The sequence below is a fragment of the Juglans regia genome, chromosome 8 (genome assembly GCF_001411555.2).
Source record: "Juglans regia cultivar Chandler chromosome 8, Walnut 2.0, whole genome shotgun sequence".
NCBI classification, from domain to species: domain Eukaryota; kingdom Viridiplantae; phylum Streptophyta; class Magnoliopsida; order Fagales; family Juglandaceae; genus Juglans; species Juglans regia.
The window spans coordinates 6372537-6394239 of NC_049908.1; the positions used below are offsets into that span (position 1 = coordinate 6372537).

Sequence of the window (21703 nt, forward strand, 5' to 3'; positions counted from 1 at the left end):
TATTTATATTGTGTTTATCATTGTGCATTTACTTCTCTTTAGTTTTGTAAAGTATGTAATTTAGTCATTATATTTAAGTTTTTTAATTGATTTTTTCTGCATTTTTTGGAAAACCATTAGGGTGTGTAGATATATCTTTTTTACAATATTTCAGAAGTCTAAATATCATAATGGGCTTTCGGAAGTGGTCTAGGGATTCAGAAGTGAGCCTAGAGATTCAGAATTGGGCCTCAGCCCAAGGACACTTTGGTCGGAGTCGGAATACACGACTACCTCCGACTCCAATCGGAGTCAGAGGACGAAGTTGGGCACTCTGACTCCGTTAGAGTCGGAGCCCACCCATACAATTTACAATTTTGTTGAAAATTGATCGAAATATCAAACTCACCTATGTTTTGAATACGATTTTATCAATATTCAAGAGAAATGGGTTTCATCCTATTTCCATTTAAATAGAAAGTGCACTCCACCCATGCTAAAGTGAGATGAATGTTAAGGCCTGTTTGGGTTTGTGGTATAAGTATTAAAAAGTGCTTAAATAACCTTAAAAACTCTTTAATAAAAAAAATTAGATTGTTTGAGTGATACATATTAAAGCACTTTTAATATCAAATAAGCTAAAAAATATATTTAAAGAAAAACATCATTTTGATACATTTCCTCAAATGTACTTTTTCAGATAATGCGGATCGTAATTCGAATTTTAAAGACTGTTAATAGACAAAAATACGTATACAACTTTAAGATTATTACAACTTTCAAAATTTTAAGGATATGGTCATAATATTTAAAAATTTAAATAATCATCAATTCTACGTTAGAAATCATTTTTTTAATTTGTTTAAAAACAAACATAACATATTTGAAAGTGGTTCAAACATATGGTTATCAAACAGTAAATAACTATTCAAGAAAACAAAAAGCCCTAATTTGATGAGAAATATACCATATGCATATAATAAATTATTAGAGCCTCTTCATGGATTGAAAAGAGAAAATGTGTTTTTAAAAATCTCTCCGTTTGTTCAATTAGTGACTGAATCGCCAAAGATCAATAGTTGGGATTTTAGTTAAATATCTATGTCAAAGTTTAATCAATAATGACACGAACGTTAATTTATTAGTAAAAGAGAAATGTTGTGTGAATGATAAATGGAACAATGCTATCTAGCATATTAAGTTTTATTATTTTTAATCATATTCAGCATGCTTCAAATAGGTAGCCATTTAAATGATAAATATAAAAAATTACTTAAAGCGATTCATATCAGCAAATATAATTGTTGAAAATAAGAATTTAGAACTTGATTGTTTTAGCTTCTATTTTACCAATAGTCATAATTTTTTTTTTCTAAACAAATAAATATATCATTCAGATAAAGAAAACAAGATACATGAGGAGGGGGTGTGGTTGCCCAACAAACACCTTATTACAACAACCACAGCGTAAAAGTCTAAAAGAAAAAAATAAGGTTTTATGACCAAATACTTGGTCCCCACCCATACCCTGCAAAGAGGACGTCATCTTAAATGACAGTTTTTATAGTTCGCAAAACTGTGTGAACTATTGAGCCACTGTTGGAGGTGGTGGATGCTGAAGGTGCACTGTGATTTGTTGTTTTAAAATGTTTCTTGAAGAGACTCGTATTTCCTTCCATTTGATCATCGGTTAGGAAAAGTAAAAACATAGTAGGAAGATCGAAATTGGATGGATTGGACTGCGGTGGGCCAAGTTTCTTCACGCGTGGAGACCTGTGGTGGCGGATGGAGATCTGTGGTGGCGGCGAGATGGGGTGGGGTAGATTTGAAAGAACTTGAGGAAGAAAATCTACTAATACAGCGTGTGTATCCGACGAAAGCATTATGGCGCGGCGGCACGTGATGGCCACGTGCGGAACAATCCATGCATGAGCGTCACGAGCTGAGATTTTTGTTGCGATTCCGCTTCATCCTGATAGATTGGCGGATGGAGAGTTGTGTGGTGGGATGTGTGTCGAGAGTCGATCGCTAGAGTGCGGTAAATCTAGCCAAAACCGAACCGGTGGAAATGAGAGATAAATATATATATATATATAAATATATATATATATATATATAGCATGAAAATATATATAGATCGGTACTGAAAAAGGGACGAAGAGAATGCTACAGTGGAAACATTCGAAAAGGATAAGTAGGCTTTCTAGAGAAAATGAACTATGGTAACTAATTTTTTCGTTCTTCTGAGACAAATGTGAGTGTAATTATTTGGTTTTGTTATTATTCTAAATTTCTTTATTGACTCATCCAAACTATTATTGTTTATTGGAGTAATAACTTGAACACCTAATTTTTGTAGCTTATAATTAATTCCTCTTTAGGGCATTGCATCTACGTCAACCAATGAATGAGCCTCTTGAAACATAGAGAATCACCATGATTAACGTTGCAAATGGATACAAGATGGTTTCAATTGTTCTTCTAGATGGTTCACTTCTTTAATTTGTCCAATTGCTTCCTTGTTTTGTGGTCCGGTTCCTTCTTTCGTGTACTTCGAATACAATTCAACCCTTTACGTGGATAAAAAATTATATTTTCAAGATGGTGTGTAAAACATATTTAGTAAACTATTTATATAAAAGAATTTAATTTGAAAGATAAATTTTAAATTTTAAATTTTACAAATCAAATATTACCATTTAAATAATATTGAGAGTGTGTTCTATACATCTATTTGAAAATAAATTAACTCTATGCACATATGTACGAAAGGATCCAAAAATCTCGTTGACTTTTATAAAACTTTTCATTTCATTTAATCATTACAACTTTTTCAAATTTTCATATAAAATAAAACAAATAATTTAGTTATTTTAAATCACAAAATAAAAAATAATATTAAAAAAATATATTCTAACAATATTTTATTCAACTTTCAATTTTTATGTTAATTCATCTCATCTCATTTTTTCAAATAAATAAGGCCTTAGTTAGGAGAAAAACTTCGCAAATAATTTTTTTAGGAGGACTAGTCACAAAATTAGTTTTTATAAATTCGACATATATATATATATATATTAATAAATTTTTGGGGCCACCAACCCAAAGGGTGATTCAAGAGCTTTCCCCGTGTATATAGGGGTGAACATCAATTTAGTCGAAAGTTAGAATCTCCTAAATTTGATTTTGACTCTGATTTTGTTGGAGTTCAAATCCAAACTCCAACTTGTGTTTTGAGTTGGAATCAAAGCGGAGTTGGATTTGGCTTTCAGTTTTGAGTTTTTTTTTTTTAGTTTCATATTTAGCCTATTTTAAAAAAGATTTTTTTGTGACATTTCAAATTTTAATTTTTCCAAAATGTTCAACACTAAAACTAAATCATTAACTGCTAATTTACTTTTATACTAATATTTAACTTATTTTTATACTAGACTTATATTATAATGTCTAATTACATGTTATCACTATAGTATTACATATTATTTTTAATGTCTAATTACATGTTATTATACATTAGTATTACATGTTATTATACTAATATCTAACTTATTTCTAGTTTAATTATATACTAGACCTTCTAGTGCCTAAGTACATGTTATTATACTTTAATAAATTAGTTTATGTGTTATTAATTCATTATACTAGACTTATTTAAATATTAGAGTCTAATTTATTTCTATACTTGATTATGCTTGGTAGTAATACTATAATGCTTACATATACTGAATTATTATTATTCTATTTATATTATAGTATAAATATATTATTTTATAACAATTAGTTCATACTAGTATATTATTGAATTTAGCTATATAAGTTCTAACTATATAACTATACTAGTATATATGATAAATATATATATAAATAAACATATGTACAATGTCAGAGTCGGATTCGAAGTTAAAGCATAAGGTCAGAGTTGGTCCAGCGACATCTCCGACTCCGACTCTAACTGAAAAATTAAAAAAAAAAATCCGATTCCAACTCTGTTTTATCGGAGCCGGATTCAGAGTTAAATTTTTGCTCAATCCTACTTGTACAGATGAAATAGTTGTGCTTAATTTGTATTTTTCTTTCTTTTTTAAGAAAAAATGGAATTAAAGTGGAGATCAGTTGCTACTTCCACCTCGATGTGATTATTTTAAATCCTCGTCACGAAGCTTCAAGGCCGGGAGTCACGCTAATAAAGGCATACTTGACTACATTCGCTCCAAGTTATGGGACCCGTGACACCCGTCTCGCACTTAAATCATGTGGAGGTATATCATAATTTATATATATATTTATATATATTATCGATGATTACTCTTTAAGGAAAGTGTGGGCAGACTCTTGGAAGCCAGAAGATGAAACTTTTATGGGAATTCAAGCATTTCAAGACCAAGGTGGAGAAAGAAACCGAAAGGTGCATGAATGCGGGCGTATGTTTGAGCAATGCGGGTGCTAGTAAAGAGCTTTGGGTGGCAGTTATAAACTCGGCTTGTTTTCTTGTGAACAGGTCAGATTCGGCGGCATTGAGAGAGTCAGAGAACCCATAAAAGTGAGATCAATAAAATACGAAGAGAACTATAGGCATTCCCTCAAGACTGAGCTTTACGATTACCTAAACCACAGGTACTTAATTTGGTAAAAAGTGTATTTGTCAACTCTGGACTTGAACCATCCAAGAGTTCAAAACCAAACAAGAGACAGAATCTCAACATCTAGAGTTTTTGGGCAGTTCAAGAATGATAGAACCACTGCCAGGAACATGAAATGCAATCAAAAACCCTATCCGAGACTGTTTGATTGTATCTGAAACCCCATCTAATATACAACATAATCCCCCGCAACCCTGTCATCTTTATATGTCTGCTGCAAGGAAGTTCCCAGATAGTGATACCTGCATAAAGAGACAAGTTGTATATAATGCTTGTTTCTCAATTGTTAAATACATCCCTAAAATTGAGAGGGGAGGGGGCTTATGAATTTCTTGGAGTACCTTTTCGCCCAGTTTGAATGGCGGAAGACCCTTGTAAGGGCATGTACTGCACCGAAAAGCATCCCCTAGTCCACACTGCAGGTTGCAGAAAACTTTCAGAATATTGTAACATTTATGAAAGAAAAGTGATTGAGATATGTTCAAGCAGCAAGCAATTGAATGCATTACAAAGTAGATAACTTTGACATTTCTTTAGCTCCTAAGATCTACTGAGAGTACATTTTGATCTTTGACCATCGTGTACTTTTATAGGACAACAATTACATAAGCAACACTACTTTTAACCCTTAGCTCGGAAACACACTACCACAAGTCTATAACCATTTTTTTAATAAGTGAAAAACCAATAAAACCGACTACAAATAAAAAACAATTCCAATATGATCAGTATCTAAAATTTCACCTCTGATCATCCTGGACTTTTAACATACCTAAAAGCAACACCACCATAACCTTTTATGACAGCATACGGTAGGCCTGTTCATCCGGGCCGGCCCGGTCCAGAAACTAACCGGGTTCCGGTTACGGGTTCCAGGCCGGTACCCGCATAGAAAAAACCGGGTACACCCGGTACAATTACAACCCGGTCCCCGGGTTTTTTATGGTTTTGATTTAAAATGCATATTATATCCAATGAATCATCCATTTTATGATTTTTTTTTTTTTTTACGCTCTTCTCCATGTGGCTTTTTTTTTTGTGGTTAAGGAACATCTAAGCTTTGATTTAAAAAATTAAATAAATAGAGTTTGAATGCAACATCAATATTTTTTTCATGAAAACTTATTCATAACATGTAGGTTTTGATTTAAATTTTTTTTTTTAAAAAAGGTGCAAACCGGAACCCGAGTTTCGGGTTTTTAAAAACTGGCCCGGTTTGACCCAGTCTGGGTTCCAGCTTGGTTTTGAAACCAATGTTCCTGTTCGGGTATACCCGGATCCCCGGGCTGGAACCCGGATGAACAGTACTAAGCATACCGGCTACATGTATGGGTAATGCCACTTCAATCATTCCAAAAAAGTTGAAAGAAAAATCAACATATGTAGCCAAAAAAGTTACTCCATTCAGCAAATAATACTCATAAGAAACAATATAAGACATACACTGCCACAAGCTGATTGAGGATTATTGATCTGCTCCACAGTCGGTTCTATCTGTACTTTTTCCTCTATTTCAGCCCTCCCACACGTGCAGTTTTTGCAAGCTTTCCTCGTGCTTCCAACTTCACAATCATCAACTGCACAAGCATATTGTTGCATAACATATGAAAATACAAAGTTCAGAGAAAAAAGAGAGGACAAGAGGCAGCAGGACTCCCAAAAATAAACAAGATAATTGTTTAAGTTGTATTTGTCTAATCCAGTTTTTTTTAATCCTTTTTTTTTTTTTAATACATAACTCCAGTTTTTATCTTACCCAGTGGTATTTGTGGTTTCTTCAAGTCTTCTTCACTTAATAGGCTATCTTCATCTATCAGGTCCAAATCATCATCGATCTGGACTTTAGGTGAACTTTGTGTGGCCTTCTTGATGGCAAATGAGGAACCAATCTTCCACGAAGGCTTCTTAGCCTTGACCTGGGCAAAGAGGACACCAAAATTCAACTGACTAGCAAAACAGGCATTGCAGACATAAACCTTCCTATTTAGGTTACTCTTCACACCCAAAAAATCATAGCAAGCCTCTAAATCAAGGAGGTAGCATGAGAAAGTACCATTGATTTTTCTTCAAGAAATTCTACTTCTAAGAACCCCACCAAAAGTAACTTGCGCTGAAGAGTAGAGGTTGTCTGCAAGAAAACCCTAGTGAGTCTCACTGCAAAATAATTTCATGCAGTCATAAAACTCCAAAAAAATTACCTTGTCTATTTCACCTGTCACAGACTGAGAAGTGCCATGAATTAAGATTGTGCCAGCAGGCTTCAACACTCTAGAGACTTCCTCAAACAACCGATCGCTGGGAAATTCGGCTGATCCACAGATACAAATAACATAATCTAGAGAGGAAGTCTCCATAGGTAGCTGATCTATTGCAAGTGAAGACCAAAATTTGAAGACAGTCGTGAACAGAATATTTATATAAGAACATACGTAAGACAATATAATCAACAGATTTCTGCATGAAAAAGCTGCTAGAATACGAAAATCGTGATTCTGCTTCAGATAAGAGCTTGTCAAACCAAATATGAACAGTCATAATCCAATAAAAGATCACAATGATTTTCCCATAACAAGAAACACATAAAAAGGATGGGTAGTACTACTATGTTTGACCACTGGCTGTGCCCCTAGTGCAAATTGCACTTTAGTTTTTTTATTTTTCTTTCAAATATTTTTTAAACATCTTTACACATTTTTAAAAAACAAAAAAAAAATCAATACATTAATTATTACTTCCTTAATCATTAAGTAAAAAAAATTTTAAAAATAAAATAAAATACATGAGCGCTCAAATTGAGGAGGCAAACTTAGGCGGAGCATAGTATCATTTTCCAAAAAGAATATAAATGATAATTGACATCCAACAATTTTTATACTTGAGTTAAAATAGAGAAATATGTTGTCTACCGATGCTACAGACAAGTAACAAGCAACGAGAAAAAAAAAAAAATCACACGACACAAGGTTTACGTGGTTCGACAACGTATCTATGTCCACAGAACTGTAGAGGATTTTATTCAGAAGAAAGTAGGAACATTGTGGAACAATACAATGTCTCTCCCTCACTCTCTCTCTCTCTCTCTCTCTCTCTAGGGTTGTCTCTCTTTGTTTCTGCCGTTCAACTCTACTCATAATATCTCTAAAAAAACATATATAACACATATATATGGGCAAGTGGCAAAAATCCTAGAAAAACAAATTATAGGTTCTTCACTTGAGCAACTCTCTACCCGCTTTGCTCGAGCGACCTATCACGTGACTGTGAAGTAAACTTTCTATCTAGCATTTTCTTAACTCACAAATCAAGCTCCACAAACACAACAATCTCCCACTTGGAGACTGATTTAACCACAATCGTCAATCACTATCTCCAACACAAGCCCTTCACACTTTGCAGCTCACAACTCCTGTCTTCAAGCCAGAAGACCATCTGAAGTCGTGCATGATTTCAGTTCCTCAAGCGTAGTTCCCTCAATTAACACATTTGCAGGATAACTCACAACTCTCACTATACTAGGAATACCTGGTCTTGTATTGACCTTGGCACACATCAAAGAACCTGTCCCCCTCCTCTGATTTGGACGACTGATCCCACCTCCTATTGCCATCTTGTTTAGTCTTCAACCAATGTGCCCATCTTCTATGTAGTACCTGCTTCCTATTGCCATCTCGGATGTCTTTGTATTTCAACTTCATCTTACATGCAGAAATGCTCATAGTCATTGTCATGGTCTTCCCAACTATTTGACAATGACGCCAACAGGATCAATGCCCTGGTCTCATCATCTAACTTAATTTCAACAAACGACAATTAGTTTGTGATAGCGTTAAACTCATTCAGATGTTGGGCAACAAACATACTTTCTGCAATCTTGAGGTTGAACAGTTTCTTCATCAGATTTACCTTGTTATTCGCCGACAGATTTTCATATATACCAAGCAAAGTTGCCATGTCATCCGCCATGGTCTTCTCCTTGATAACGTTATAACCCCTAGAATCTGTCGATCTAACAAGTTCTAATCATCATCCTCCATGTTATTTGGCTTCTTTTCCAACAAAGAATGATGGAGCCTCTTCCCATAGAAATAATCATCAATTTGCATCTTCCAATACCTGAATGATGTGACATCAAACTTCTCGATTCCAACTTTCACTTCGTCTCCTGCCACCATTCTCCCTTCAGACCCGAACCCTGGATCTTGATACCAGTTGTCATGAAATGATGCTATAGACAAGTAACAAGCAACGAGAAAAAATAAACAATCACACGACACGAGGTTTCCATGGTTTTGTAACGTGCCTACGACCACAAAGCTGGATAGGATTTTATTCAGAAAAAGGTAAGAACATTGTGGCACAATACAATGTCTCACCCTGTCACTCTCTCTCTCTCTCTCTCTATATATTGGAAAAATCTTCTTGCAAGCGAGTTCGCACACCAAGCCATGCACCAATACTGACATGTAATGCACTTGTTTAATGAAATGATGAGAATTGAAGACAAAAATGATTTTTGTGAGACATAGGACATTCTTCTTCTCTCAAAACTTTTCTTCTTTTATTTTTCTTTTCAATAAAAAAAGTTATATCGGCATTGGTATGCGGTTTAGCACACCAAACCGCTTGTACCTATCAAGGCTCTTCTTTGTTTCTGTCATTCAACTCACCTCAAGATACCTCTAAAAAACATACATAACACATATATATAGGCAAATGACAGAAACCCTAGAAAAACAGATTTTGGGTTATTCACTCTAGCGACTTGTCGAGTAAGCCTCAAGCAAACTCTTTACCTGAATTTCGCTCGAACGACCTATTGCGCAACTATCGAGTGAACTTTCTGTCTAGCGCTACACAAAAAAATTCAACTATAAAATCAAATTCTATCTTCAAATCAGTCATGTACAATGCAGTATTGCATTCATGAGTTAAAGGCATATATTTTTCTTTGTGGATAAATAGAAGAGCCAAGAGATGTACTCAAAGAAGACGCTTGAGTGATAATTTGAGGATCATGGCATTGTTCAGCCCCTATAATACCAAGCTCAGCAAATGCAGTATAACTAGCAGTGATTGACAAGCGTGCATCATCCGTAAATGCGAGCATACAACCTTGCATTGTGGTGTTATCCTGCAAAAGATGATTTCAGATGTAAAAAAATGTGAACAGCTGCTCAATGGACTTTCAATCTTTATTCGCCAGTCAAATAACATAACGCATACTTCACACAAGATTTTGAGGGAACAGCCTGATGCCTAACACATTCAGACCCCATAATAATGACCAAACAACAAAAACAAAAACAAAAAAATCGATAGCCTAATACACCAACTGCCACAGATACACCTAAAAGTTTTGTCACAAAGCAGTCTAGAGCCTTGGGCACCAAGTGCTAAAATATTCTCTCTCAACGTGCTAATTCTAGAAAACCTTTATTCGTCAATACATTACGCAGGTTTAATCCATCCATCCACCGATTCCTAGACAAGGCTAGAATATTTAATATTTTCTTTCATTTTAACTCTCTTGCTAAGGTTTCTGGGCAACCAAAACTCGGTTTAGCGAAACCAACATAAGAAAACAAAAAGGTCACAGATGAAGAAGAAGACATCGAGAAATATAGCAATAAAATAAAAAGTTAAAGGCAATGAGAGAAATGCGTTTGGATCTGATAACAGTACGGTGAGAAGAAGAAGAAATCAGAAGGAAAAGAAACGGGACTCACCATGCGATCACAAGTAGGAGCTAACGAAAATTAGAAACCCTAAAGAAGCGAAAACCCTTTGGCTACTTTCTCGATTCCTCTAAAAATTTCCGCGTGATTTTGCGTAGAGCTGTCAATAGCGAATCACAAAGCGGGGTGGTTGGGTGGAGAGAGTGCGGTGCGTTTGTTTCTCTTTTAAAAATTAGAATGTGGAGGAGGGATTACGTGTCTTAATTTGTCTTTGGTTAATCACTTTCAATGGATCTTTCTTTCTATGTTTTAAAATATATTATCTAAATTTATTTTTTTTATTTTACATATTAGTTTTTACAATTTATCATACATCAATTTATCTATTTTTTTTATATCATTTAAATATTATATTTTTTAATATTTTTTATTCATTTCAAATATTTTCTCTAACTATCAATGATAGTTTCATATCTTTTAATATTTACAATATCTCCTCGTATACAATGTTATATAATTATGTTATATTTTAAATTAATTTAAATATATAAAATAAACCAAAATATAAATTAATTCAAAAAAAGATTATATAATGAAAATATTCTCTAGGAATATTATGAGAATGCCTATTTTTAATAATTATAAAAGAATATTCTTAATAAAATTGAGTCACTAATTTAAAATAAAAATTGAGTCAAAATCTGGCAAATAATTTTTTTTTAATTTATGTCAAACCTCTTGTACAAATTTATGAACATTAAAGCTTAAATATAAACATAGAAGATATGAGGGTCAGACAGGAAATCAGAAGGTTGATAGAGGCATGCAAAAGGAAAGAGAAACTAATTAAAAATGTTTATAATGTGAACAAAGTCCTCTACATCTAGGAGTTTCTTGTAGATGAATGTAAAAGTCTCTTTAAAATAGAAGATCCAATGGAGGGTATTTTTTAGAGCATTTCTTTATATTTTAAAAAAATATGTATTATACAATATCTATTGGGAGTGCTCTTAGTGAGGTATTTTTAGGTATTATGTAAATAATAATGAAAAAGTAATAATAAAATATTGAATAATAGTAAAAAATATGTGAAAGTAAAAATAAAATAATGAATATTAGTAAAGTATTTTGGATGAATGTTGTCGCCACTGGAAAATGCGTGGGGGTTGTAGGAGGTATTTGGGGTCAATATATAATATTTCAGATATTTTTATAATATATTACTGTTATTCATTATTTTATTATTACTTTTACCTACTTTTTATTATTATTTAATATTTTATTATTACTTTGTCACTACTATTCACATAATACTTGAAAATATCTCACTATCAAAACACAACCAGAAGCAGAATGAGCTGAGGGGCCATTTTCAAGAATTGATGAAATTTAAATTTTGTAAAGTATTTTTATATAATAGACTATATAAAAATTAGTATTCCCCCTCCACCCCCTTTTTTTTTACTTGGCCGCCAAACCAGATTGTCTAGTTCCGCCCCTAAACACAACTAAACCTAATCAACAAACTACGTATTTGTAAAAGTCTATTGATAAATTTTGTAGATTTTTTTTAAAAAAATAATAGACTCTATATTGAAAAGTGTAAAAAAATATTTTTAGTGGGATTCATATTTACAAAAGACCTATGCATAAATGGTTTATTTGAAACTTATACTTATTATTCAATTAATAATAGATAGACATATAAAATAATTTTTACATTATTTATAATTGTTCAAATAAATTTTTTTGAGAATATTAAATGTTCATATTTATATTATATATTTATCTCTTCGTCATTCTAACCAAAGTATTTTTTTTAATATTAGATAAATTGGCATTTTTATATTAATTATCATTTAAGCATGAAATTCTAGAGATAAACGATATGCCCTCTCTTCATAATTCCATTTCATATTTGAAAGTAGAAGTCTCTGTCCTCTCTACCCTTTCCTTTTTTTCGTTAACTCTCATTTTCATTAGCTTTTTAAACTCATTTTGATATCTTCCTCCTCCTTTTGTCTTCATTTTTAATCTCATTTTTCTTGTGTTTTTTAATATTCCTTCAAATTCTGAAAGTTACATGTATGGCCCCTCTATCCATCTTCATCAAACACACTTCTCATATTGGACCGTGACCCTACGATCGAACTCACCAATCCATCTTAATCTAAAAACTTTCTATAACTCAAAGTTTGGATTCAAAAAATGTTTCATCTCTTCTCGTCTCGTCTCGTCTCGTCTCGTCTCGTAATTATAATTTTTTTAAATTCTTACACAAAATATAATAAACAATTCAACTTTTTTAAATCTTAATTCAATTTATTCAAATATCAAAACAATAATAATATTAAAAAATAATATTTTATTCAACTTTCATCTAAAACTATCTTATCTTGTCTCACTATCCAAACCAATCATAAATATAAACATATCATATCAACTCCACTTTTATTTAACGTAAGAATCTATAAATTATGTCTGTCTCTGTCTGTTTTATGTCAACTCAATAAATTTACCGTCTGTCTATTGGTTATTTTGTATCTTATGCCAATTTTGTTTATTTTAGAATTGTGACCCAAGTGAAATAAAACATTTTTAGAGGCTTTAGTCAATTAACTCGTAAATGTGATTCTGAGAGCTTTCTGTCTTCTTTACTCGTACTCGAAGCTTGGGAATCTTCTCATATATGCAAACTGTGACCTAGTCCCCTTTGATCTCAACAGAGAGGAAGATTTAGGGGAAGATATGATAAGGAAGATGATATGTGACTCCATTACCATTCAAAAGCTGCTACACAGCTACAGCTAATATGGAGGTCTGTAATTTCTAGTCTTTTCTTGCTTGGCATTGCAGAGAGGCCTGGGATGGTTTTTCCTTTCGGATGATGATGTTTTTGCTGCTAATGCACCGTATGACTCTTTGGTGAAGTCAATAGATGCCCTGAAATTATAAGCAAACATTAATTCTTATTGGGCCTTGGATCTTATCATCCACAAATGTTATGGGCATTGGGCACTAGGATTCAGGCTAGCCTGGTAAATTAAAAAACATCAGGATTTTCGATAATTTTTATATTTAGGCCTTGTCTGGATGTTGATATGAGATGATAAATTTATAAATAGTAGTGAAATAATTTATGAATAGTAATCAAATAGTTTGAGTTAAGATATATTTTTGAGTTTTAAGAAATGAGAGAGAAAAAGTTGAATAAAAATATTATAAAATTAAAGTATTCTTAAAATATAATTTTTTAATTTTATTTTTTATTTTAGAATTTAAAAAAATTGAATTTTTTGTGTTTTGTTTAAAAGTTTTGGGAGAGTTGTAATTATTAAGTAATGATTAGATGAAAAAGTTAAAAATTAAAAATTAAAAAATATTTATATTTGAATGATGTTTGGATGTTAAAATAAGATGACGAATCCTAAGACACTTTCTACAATTATGGGGAGAGAAATAAATACGATATATCCATGATATCAAATGTTGGATTCGCATTGTCTATGAGCAATATTTAATATAGTAAGATTCACAAACTGTCTCTCTCTCTCTTTAAATCCAAATGACATCATAATAGAGACTGCGGAGCGCAAAGATTTGAGTTTATAGAAAGGAAAATGATTTTCTTATTATGCTGAAGTAAAGGCGATGATCGGTGCGGTGCGGTGCAGTGCGGTTTGAAGTTTATGGTAGACACTCGACAAAGTGAAAGGTTATTGTGCATGAAATAGGTGAGATCATGAGACCACCACGCATAGTGACTCCGAGTGATTTCTTTCAATGGAGACATTATCTTTAATTTCTTGAAATCTAAAATTTATCCATTGAGCGATAGGTTTGGTCATGAGAGATATATAAAATCATCTATCTTAGTGAAATTTGTCTCCAAATAACTTATGAACATAAATATTATGTTAAATCATATAAATTTATATGTTTCTTTTTATTTATTTATTTATTATTTATCGTCATAAATAAACTTAAAAAAATATTATATCAATGTCAAAATCATTACCGTGAGCCGAAAATAGTTGTTTTCTCCGACGATGGTGGGCTGTGGTGCAAAAAACACCGTGGTAATCGTGGGCCTGTTATGAAATTTATGCATTAACATGCGCAATTAAAATTAAGTAATCAGTGCTGAAGTAGCAAAAGTAACGTGGGTTTGGACGTCCTTTTGCTTTTGAGAAAAAGCGAGTTGGAGTAGTAGTTGGGTAGTTTGGTTTCGCTTTCCAGGTCTTTGATTGTTTCTTCATTTGATAGTTGACATGTCATAATTAAGCAATCTATGAATGGAATCTACGATCACCACCCCCAACTACGCCCAAATCTTTTTTTTTTTTAAATCTTGTTTTCCTAGGCGAAGCTGCGAATATGTTCACTTTTGAAATTTGAATTGAATTAAGATTAATTTAATTTAGTTTAATTTTAATAGAATAAATTTGGGACATGAAATAAAACATAAAATTCTCTTTTAATATCATTTTATCTCATCTCATCTTATTCTCAAACATAATTTAAATACAAAAATTTTAAATTAATCATTACAATTTTTTCAAATTTTTAAATAAAAAATTAAAAAAAATCAAACTTTTTCAAATCTCAAATAAAAATAATATTATAAAACTATATTCTTACGATATTTTAACTTTATAATATTTTTTATTTAACTTTTTCTCTCTCATTTTCCAAAACTCAAAAAATATTAAACTCAAATTATCTCACTATTATTTATTAATTATTTTACTACTATTCACAAAATTTTCATCTCATCTCACTTCCCAAACATGCTCTTAAGGCTTCGTTTGGTTAGTTAAATACTCTCAACTCATCTCAACTCATCATTACAATTTTTTCAAATTCCAACACAAAATATAATAAACAATTCAACTTTTTCAAATCCTAAAATAATAATAATATTAAAAAATAATATTCTAACAATATTTTATCATCTCAACTCAACTCAACTCAACTCATTTCAACATCCAAACACAACCTAAGTCTAATATCCAAACACTCAAATCTCAAATCACTAAATTCATTTCAATTCAAAAATTCTTTACACGCGAAACTCACAACCTTTTTCAATTTTCTATAAATACATATAAACATATATTAACATTCAAACATATCTAAACTTATATTAAGTGAATCTCACAAAATTTATTTCATCATTTCAATTCTTTACTATTCATAAAGAGCTCAATTTATCTCAACTCAACCCAACGTTAAAACCGTTTTCTTAATTTTTTTTAAGGAATAATGATTTTGTACAAAAACTTGTATATACTCTTTATTAAAAAAGATTGTGGTGTAAAATAATTTACTGTTCTTAGTACATTTTATTTTATTTTTATAAAGAATGTGTACGAAATTTGTAGGCCTAAACTTTCACCTATTATTACTCTTTTTTAGATAACTATGACATTGACAGAGACATTTTACAAATTAAGAACACGAAAAATAAGGCTTCGTTTGGTTTCTCAAATACTCTCAATTCATCTCAACTCATCATTACAACTTTTTTAAATTTTAATACAAAATATAATAAACAATTCAATTTTTTCAAATCTCAAAATAATAATAATATTAAAAAATAATATTCTAACAATATTTTATCATCTCAACTCAACTCAACTCAACTCACTTCAACATCCAAACACAACTAAAATATATTTATGTGAACCATTTTTTGCTTTTTTTTTACAAATATTTTAAATATAATATTCTATGTTGTTTTTGTAAAAGAGACGAACCCATTAAAGATATATTTTGAGAAAATTTCTTAGACATTTGTTATTTTATTGTATTTGAAGTTTGTTTACTCAAATTTTGGTTTTTGGATTATTTCGAGGATCCATTAAAGTGGGAGGCATCAGATCATTTATCAGTAATCCGAGTAGTTGCAGGCATAGTCAATTATATACAGTCTTACATAATTAAACAATTCACGCTTATTTTCCATGTTCTTATCAAACGAAGGGACTGGATTTTCTGCTTTAACGTAGGCCATCTAATCCCTTCTAGATAGATATATCTCAACAAACAAATTAGGAAAAGCCACCGAAGCCAGTAAAGATGAGAGAGTAAAACGTGCAAACGAAAGGACATGATTTTGGGACACCCATTGCGAAAAAAGCAGGTAAAGACTCTCAGTCTCTGCAGCATGGCCCTACAAACCGACCACTACGTACTACTACAAACATTTTCCTCTGCCCTTTCTCTGTCAACTTTGATTCAGGTTCCAGAAGATGGTAGTTGTAGAAGAGACTAGCAATAAGGAAGATTAAAGACTGATGGCAGACTACTGGTCGTAAGGGCCGGTGCATTTCCTTTTTTCACGAACACAATTGTACTCGTGCACAAGTTGTTGGATACAGACATGTATTCAGGGTGTGCATTACAAGTACTAAGGTTGTGATGTTGAATTGAGTTAAGATGTGTTGAGTTTTTTTATGAATAATAATGAGTTAATAAGATATTGGAGTGAGTTTTGTGGGATCTATCTATATGAGTTTTGAAGTATTTGGATGTTAAAATGAGTTTAGATGTATTTATGCGAAGTTGAAAAAAATTGTAAATCTTACGTATAAAGAAGTCTTAAATTGAAAAAAGTTATGGGCCACACGTGTAAATATGTGATCTTAAGTTGAATGATGTTTAGTAATTTAAGAGTTTTGTGTTTAAATGTTGGGCTAGACTTAAATATAAACTTAACTCAGATTAGCTGAGCTACTTCCATGTTCCAAACGTAGATGTTTTATTTTGTTTGAACTTTGAAGAATTTTGGGGCAAATAATGGCTTGGAAACTACCTCTATTACCTTTTGATTATGCTCTATGAAAACTAAAATTATCTAGAAATTAAAAGGAGTGAAGTAAATCAAAGACTGTTGCTAAAAGAAGAAAACATAAAGAAAATGAAACAAATGTGTCAGCATATATAAAAATTATTGTATTTATGTATTTTAATGCAATATAAGTTGAGCTTAAAATTGGATAAAAGGTTGAAGAACTAGAGACTTTGCTCAACTCCATTGATCAGATGCATGGTCGAACAAGGTTTACAAAGAGATCTCACTATACAACTCATGAGATATTGTTCGGTTAAATAAGAGCTATATTTTATTGTTCGTTGCATATATCGTACTCGTTGCATATAAGTAGGATATATGAGCAATACTAGATACAAAATATACAGTCATGGATATATGCACAATCAAGCAAGGTTTCATTAGGTACCTCGCTAGAAATCTTGTGTCATGCGTGTTCGTGTAGTGCAAAATTTTTAAAATTCATGAAAATGGAATTTTTATTTCAGTTTTGATATAACTTGACTTTAACAGGTTTAGTCCACCAGTTAGAGCACTTTCAATAGATTAGTTAAAATTAAAATGAATTTAACTTTTAACTATTCCATTTATATAAATCTCCACATTAGAATAATTATTTTTTATTATATAACAATAAAATAAAATAATATAAAATGAATTTGACTTTGGATATTTACATCAAATTTTCACATTGGATTATCCATTTATTCATTATATAGCAATGAGTAATTAATAATTAAAAAAATATTTAAAATTTAAAATTTAAAATTTTTAATTATTAATTTATTTTATTTGATCATATTTTACTAATTTCTATCATTCCCATCTAACTATATTTTTTTTTTATCAAATTTAGACAGAGTATCCATAAACCCGTACACTTGAAGAGAGTATCCATTCAACAAACATTTCTAAAATTGGACATGTTGGTTTGCTGGAGAGATAAATAATTTATAAAATAAGAATTTGGCCTATAAACAGGAACATTCAAATTTAGAAATTATTTTAAATGTAACTGTAGCTAAATTTTAATTATTTAAAATTTGGTTAATTTATTGTGATATTTTTTGTTCTTTAATGATTAAATATTCAATAAATTAATACAAGAGTCATCATGATGATCACCAATGACCATGACCCTGCAACAATAACTACTATTAAACAATGGTATTCTATATTAAAGTCCCAAATTAATTAATCACATTGACAATAAATGTATTAAAAAACACACGAAAAACTTATTTGAAGCTCTGTTAGACATAGATGAACCGCACCTGATGCGACTTCCGAATGCCCCTAAAGGGTTCTCTATGGCCAATTAAATTGGATGCCAACAGCTATAAGTTGGAAGTAGCTTTCAGGCAATAGCTTCGTATTAACCTAGGTAGTGTACATTTGTGCAAAGAAATAGATAAATTTTACACAAGTTATAAAAAAATGGTTCATACCTTAAAAAGTGTAAAAAAATTATTTTTTATTAATAAGACTCATTTTTTTATAAAAGATTTGTACAAGATTTGTCTATTTAAAATTTGTACATAACATTACTTGCATATTGTAATTTCTTTACATTATAAAATAAATCTAATATATTATATTAAATTACGTTACATAAAATTTGTATATAGACCTAACACGTCTAATCTATTTTAACATCTTTCATACCATTATAAACATCTTACCATTTATATAAATAAGGATGATTAATCAATTATTGATGTGACAGTCTTCTATAGTTCACATGATGCATGCATGCCCGTGCCTAAAAACAAGAAGATATATTATGTGAGAGAGCAAGTTTACCAACCTTCTCTAGAACAAGACAATATTTTTTTTGTTGAAATATTGTCAAAATTGATATAAGAAAAAAAAGACCCATTTGCTTTTATGCATAGTGCATAAAAAGGACACATTGTTCCCTAAAATGCATAAACAAAGAGTAGGGGTCGTATTGAAAAGTTAGGCTAAAATGTGGGTGTGAAAGCAATGGTACCAGTAATTCATGATACTCTTAACTTAGCATAATGGTGACTTGTGAGGGGGACTTTTATCAGTGCCTCAAAGACAGACTAACCTATCAAACTCAATCCATGTGTGCTCTCTTTGGCTCTATAAGATCAATCAAGGAAAATTGCTTGAAATGGGAACTTAAAGGCGTATTTCTTGCATGCACTTATTTTGTAATGTCGCCATCTTTGAAGGACCACATTACTTGGTCTTTTACAAATCACCAAAGAATGCAATCTTGCTAGCTAGTGCATGAAAATCTATGCTTTTGGTAACCCATTGTGGTCGCTAAGGATTTGTTTGAGTTTTTTCACCGAATTTTAGAGTCTAGAGTGAGAGAGATAGATACATGAAATGCGTCCCAGAGCATCTATAGTTGTTCGAATAAATTTCTCAAGTACTAGCAAATGCTCAATAATTGATATGAAATCTATTTGATATGTCAATCATCTTTCCACTCTAGACTCTAGAGTTTCGTCAATAACTATAGAGGATTTCTTTCAATTTAATGCGGGTGTAGCATAAAATAGAACCAAGATAATTATCTATCTTATATTTCTCTATTTTTGTTTTTTTTTTTTTGGTGGGGTTAATTAATTGACACAAGCATTCAAGACATTTAACATTAAAATCTTGGAAAATCGGGGTCATTACAATAGCAATTTGAGGATGATTAAGATGTCCACTATCGATGAAAGTTGTGTATGTAGGGCTAAATGTACGTAGTTTAATGCCCATAAGGAAAGAAAAAAACAAAGAAGAATCACAGAGTAAAAAGAAGAAGAAATTGACAATATCATAATTTTATAATGTCTATATATTAATCTCCCTTGGTACTTTATGACTGAGGACTATATATATATATATATGTATACCTCACATGAACAAACTTTACTTAAGTTGAAAGGGAAGGAAGAAATATGCAATAAATTAAAAAGTTGTGTCCTCTAATTACCCCCTCGATCTCAATAAAAAACCACATAAGATGTTAACATTAGCCAATAAACTTATAATTTCGTCCTCTCTTTTCTTTCAAAAGCTAGAATTTATCTATCATTTAAAATATTTCACTTTTTGTATTTTTGGACGTCCTTTTGATTTAAATATAAGAAATGCTACAAGTCTCGAATTCGGGATCGAAAAAGTATCTTGAATGTTATTTTTTTTTTTAGTGATTAAAGAAGTATTTTTTAATGATATTGTGAATTTTTTTTTTATTTTTTTAAAAATGCTTATGATAATTAAAAATATATATAAAAAAATAATAATAAAAAACAGAAATGTGATGTTCGGGAAGTGTACTCAGGAGCTTTTTTCGAGAAATGTAAAATCACTCTTTAAATATATTTTTTATATTTTATATTTTTATTTTTAATAAATCATGTGGCACTATATGATAGTGCTACGTCAAAAGAATTATCTGAATAGTAAATTTCAGATGACTCGGTAGCAATTTTCATATCTTTATAGCTTTCATTGTTGTCTAAGCTATCACATATAAATATGATCGGGACTGTCTCTAATTTAACTCGTGTTGAAGAGTAACCGACCTAAAATGAGAAAAAATAGAAGAAATTATACCTCACCAACAGACCCAATGGATCACTAAGTCAATTAACCAAAATTAATTAAATTTCCAATTTGGTTTATATTGAACGTTGTTGAAGAAAGTATCAGTTTTTGGGAATTTGGAACGACAAATTGCACTTGTGTTTATAGAGTTGTGGCGTACACTATATATCGCATTATTATAGTGACTAGTGAGATAAAAGAACGTCAATAACGTAACAATCCTACGTAACTTTTTATTTTTTTAATATGCATCCGCTTACCTTTTGTGAAAATTGAGGGTGTAAATTGGTTCCGTCCGGTTTGGAAGGTGATGAATTATCCATTATTTTTTCCGGATCGGTAGCAATCGGTCCGGTCTAATTATTTATTTATTTATTTTTAAATAAATTAATAAAAAAATTTAAAATTAAGTAAATTATTAATATAGATTATGTAACTAATTTAATAAAAAATTATTTTATATAGTCAATGATAATAAATTAAATGAAAATTATATTATTAACTTATATAATTACTATATAATTAATTAATTGATATTAAACATTAGTTAATTGATAGAATATTAATTTATTAGTAACATATTTAGAACTTTATATTTTTAATAGTAATAGGTTAGACGAAAATTAGATAATTAATTATATAATTATTATATAAATAATATATATTATTTTAAATTCGGCCAGTCTAATCTGATTCCAGATGGAAACCTCTCAAATCGAAAAGTCTCGATCTTCTATTTTAGAGACCGTCTCAAGTCGGTCTGGCTAGTTTCACTGGTCTGAACTAATTAACTTTGACCCCTAGTAAAAACAAAGTAATGGATGAAATTTAAATTGATCGGATTAAAATTTATTTCTATATAATTGCACGACGCTTAAGCATAGAATAAAAAATTAAAGTCATATAATATTTATTAATATTAATATTTATTTTTCAAGGTTTCGGATAAAAAACTATAAAGTATGATGCATTTTAATACCTTTTTGTGAAACATG

At 30.9% G+C, this 21703-nt stretch overlaps 1 protein-coding gene across 2 annotated transcripts; it reads right to left on the reverse strand.

Moving 5' to 3' along the window:
• Window positions 1-4520: 4520 nt before the first annotated feature.
• On the reverse strand, window positions 4521-10499 carry LOC109003263 (anamorsin homolog). 2 transcript variants are annotated; one of them, XM_018981336.2, is made up of 8 exons: window positions 10346-10499; window positions 9600-9750; window positions 6818-6984; window positions 6673-6747; window positions 6376-6535; window positions 6063-6196; window positions 4961-5035; window positions 4521-4861 (listed from the first exon to the last, which is right to left on the reverse strand). In XM_018981336.2, the coding sequence occupies exons 1-8, from the start codon at window positions 10346-10348 to the stop codon at window positions 4823-4825; spliced, it is 804 nt and encodes a 267-aa protein (XP_018836881.1). In that variant the 5' UTR covers window positions 10349-10499; the 3' UTR covers window positions 4521-4822. The 2 variants fall into 2 exon arrangements, with proteins under 2 accessions (XP_018836881.1, XP_035549148.1); XM_035693255.1 differs by having other exon boundaries at window positions 4532-4861; window positions 6818-6927; window positions 10346-10497.
• Between the last annotated feature and the right edge of the window lie 11204 nt (window positions 10500-21703).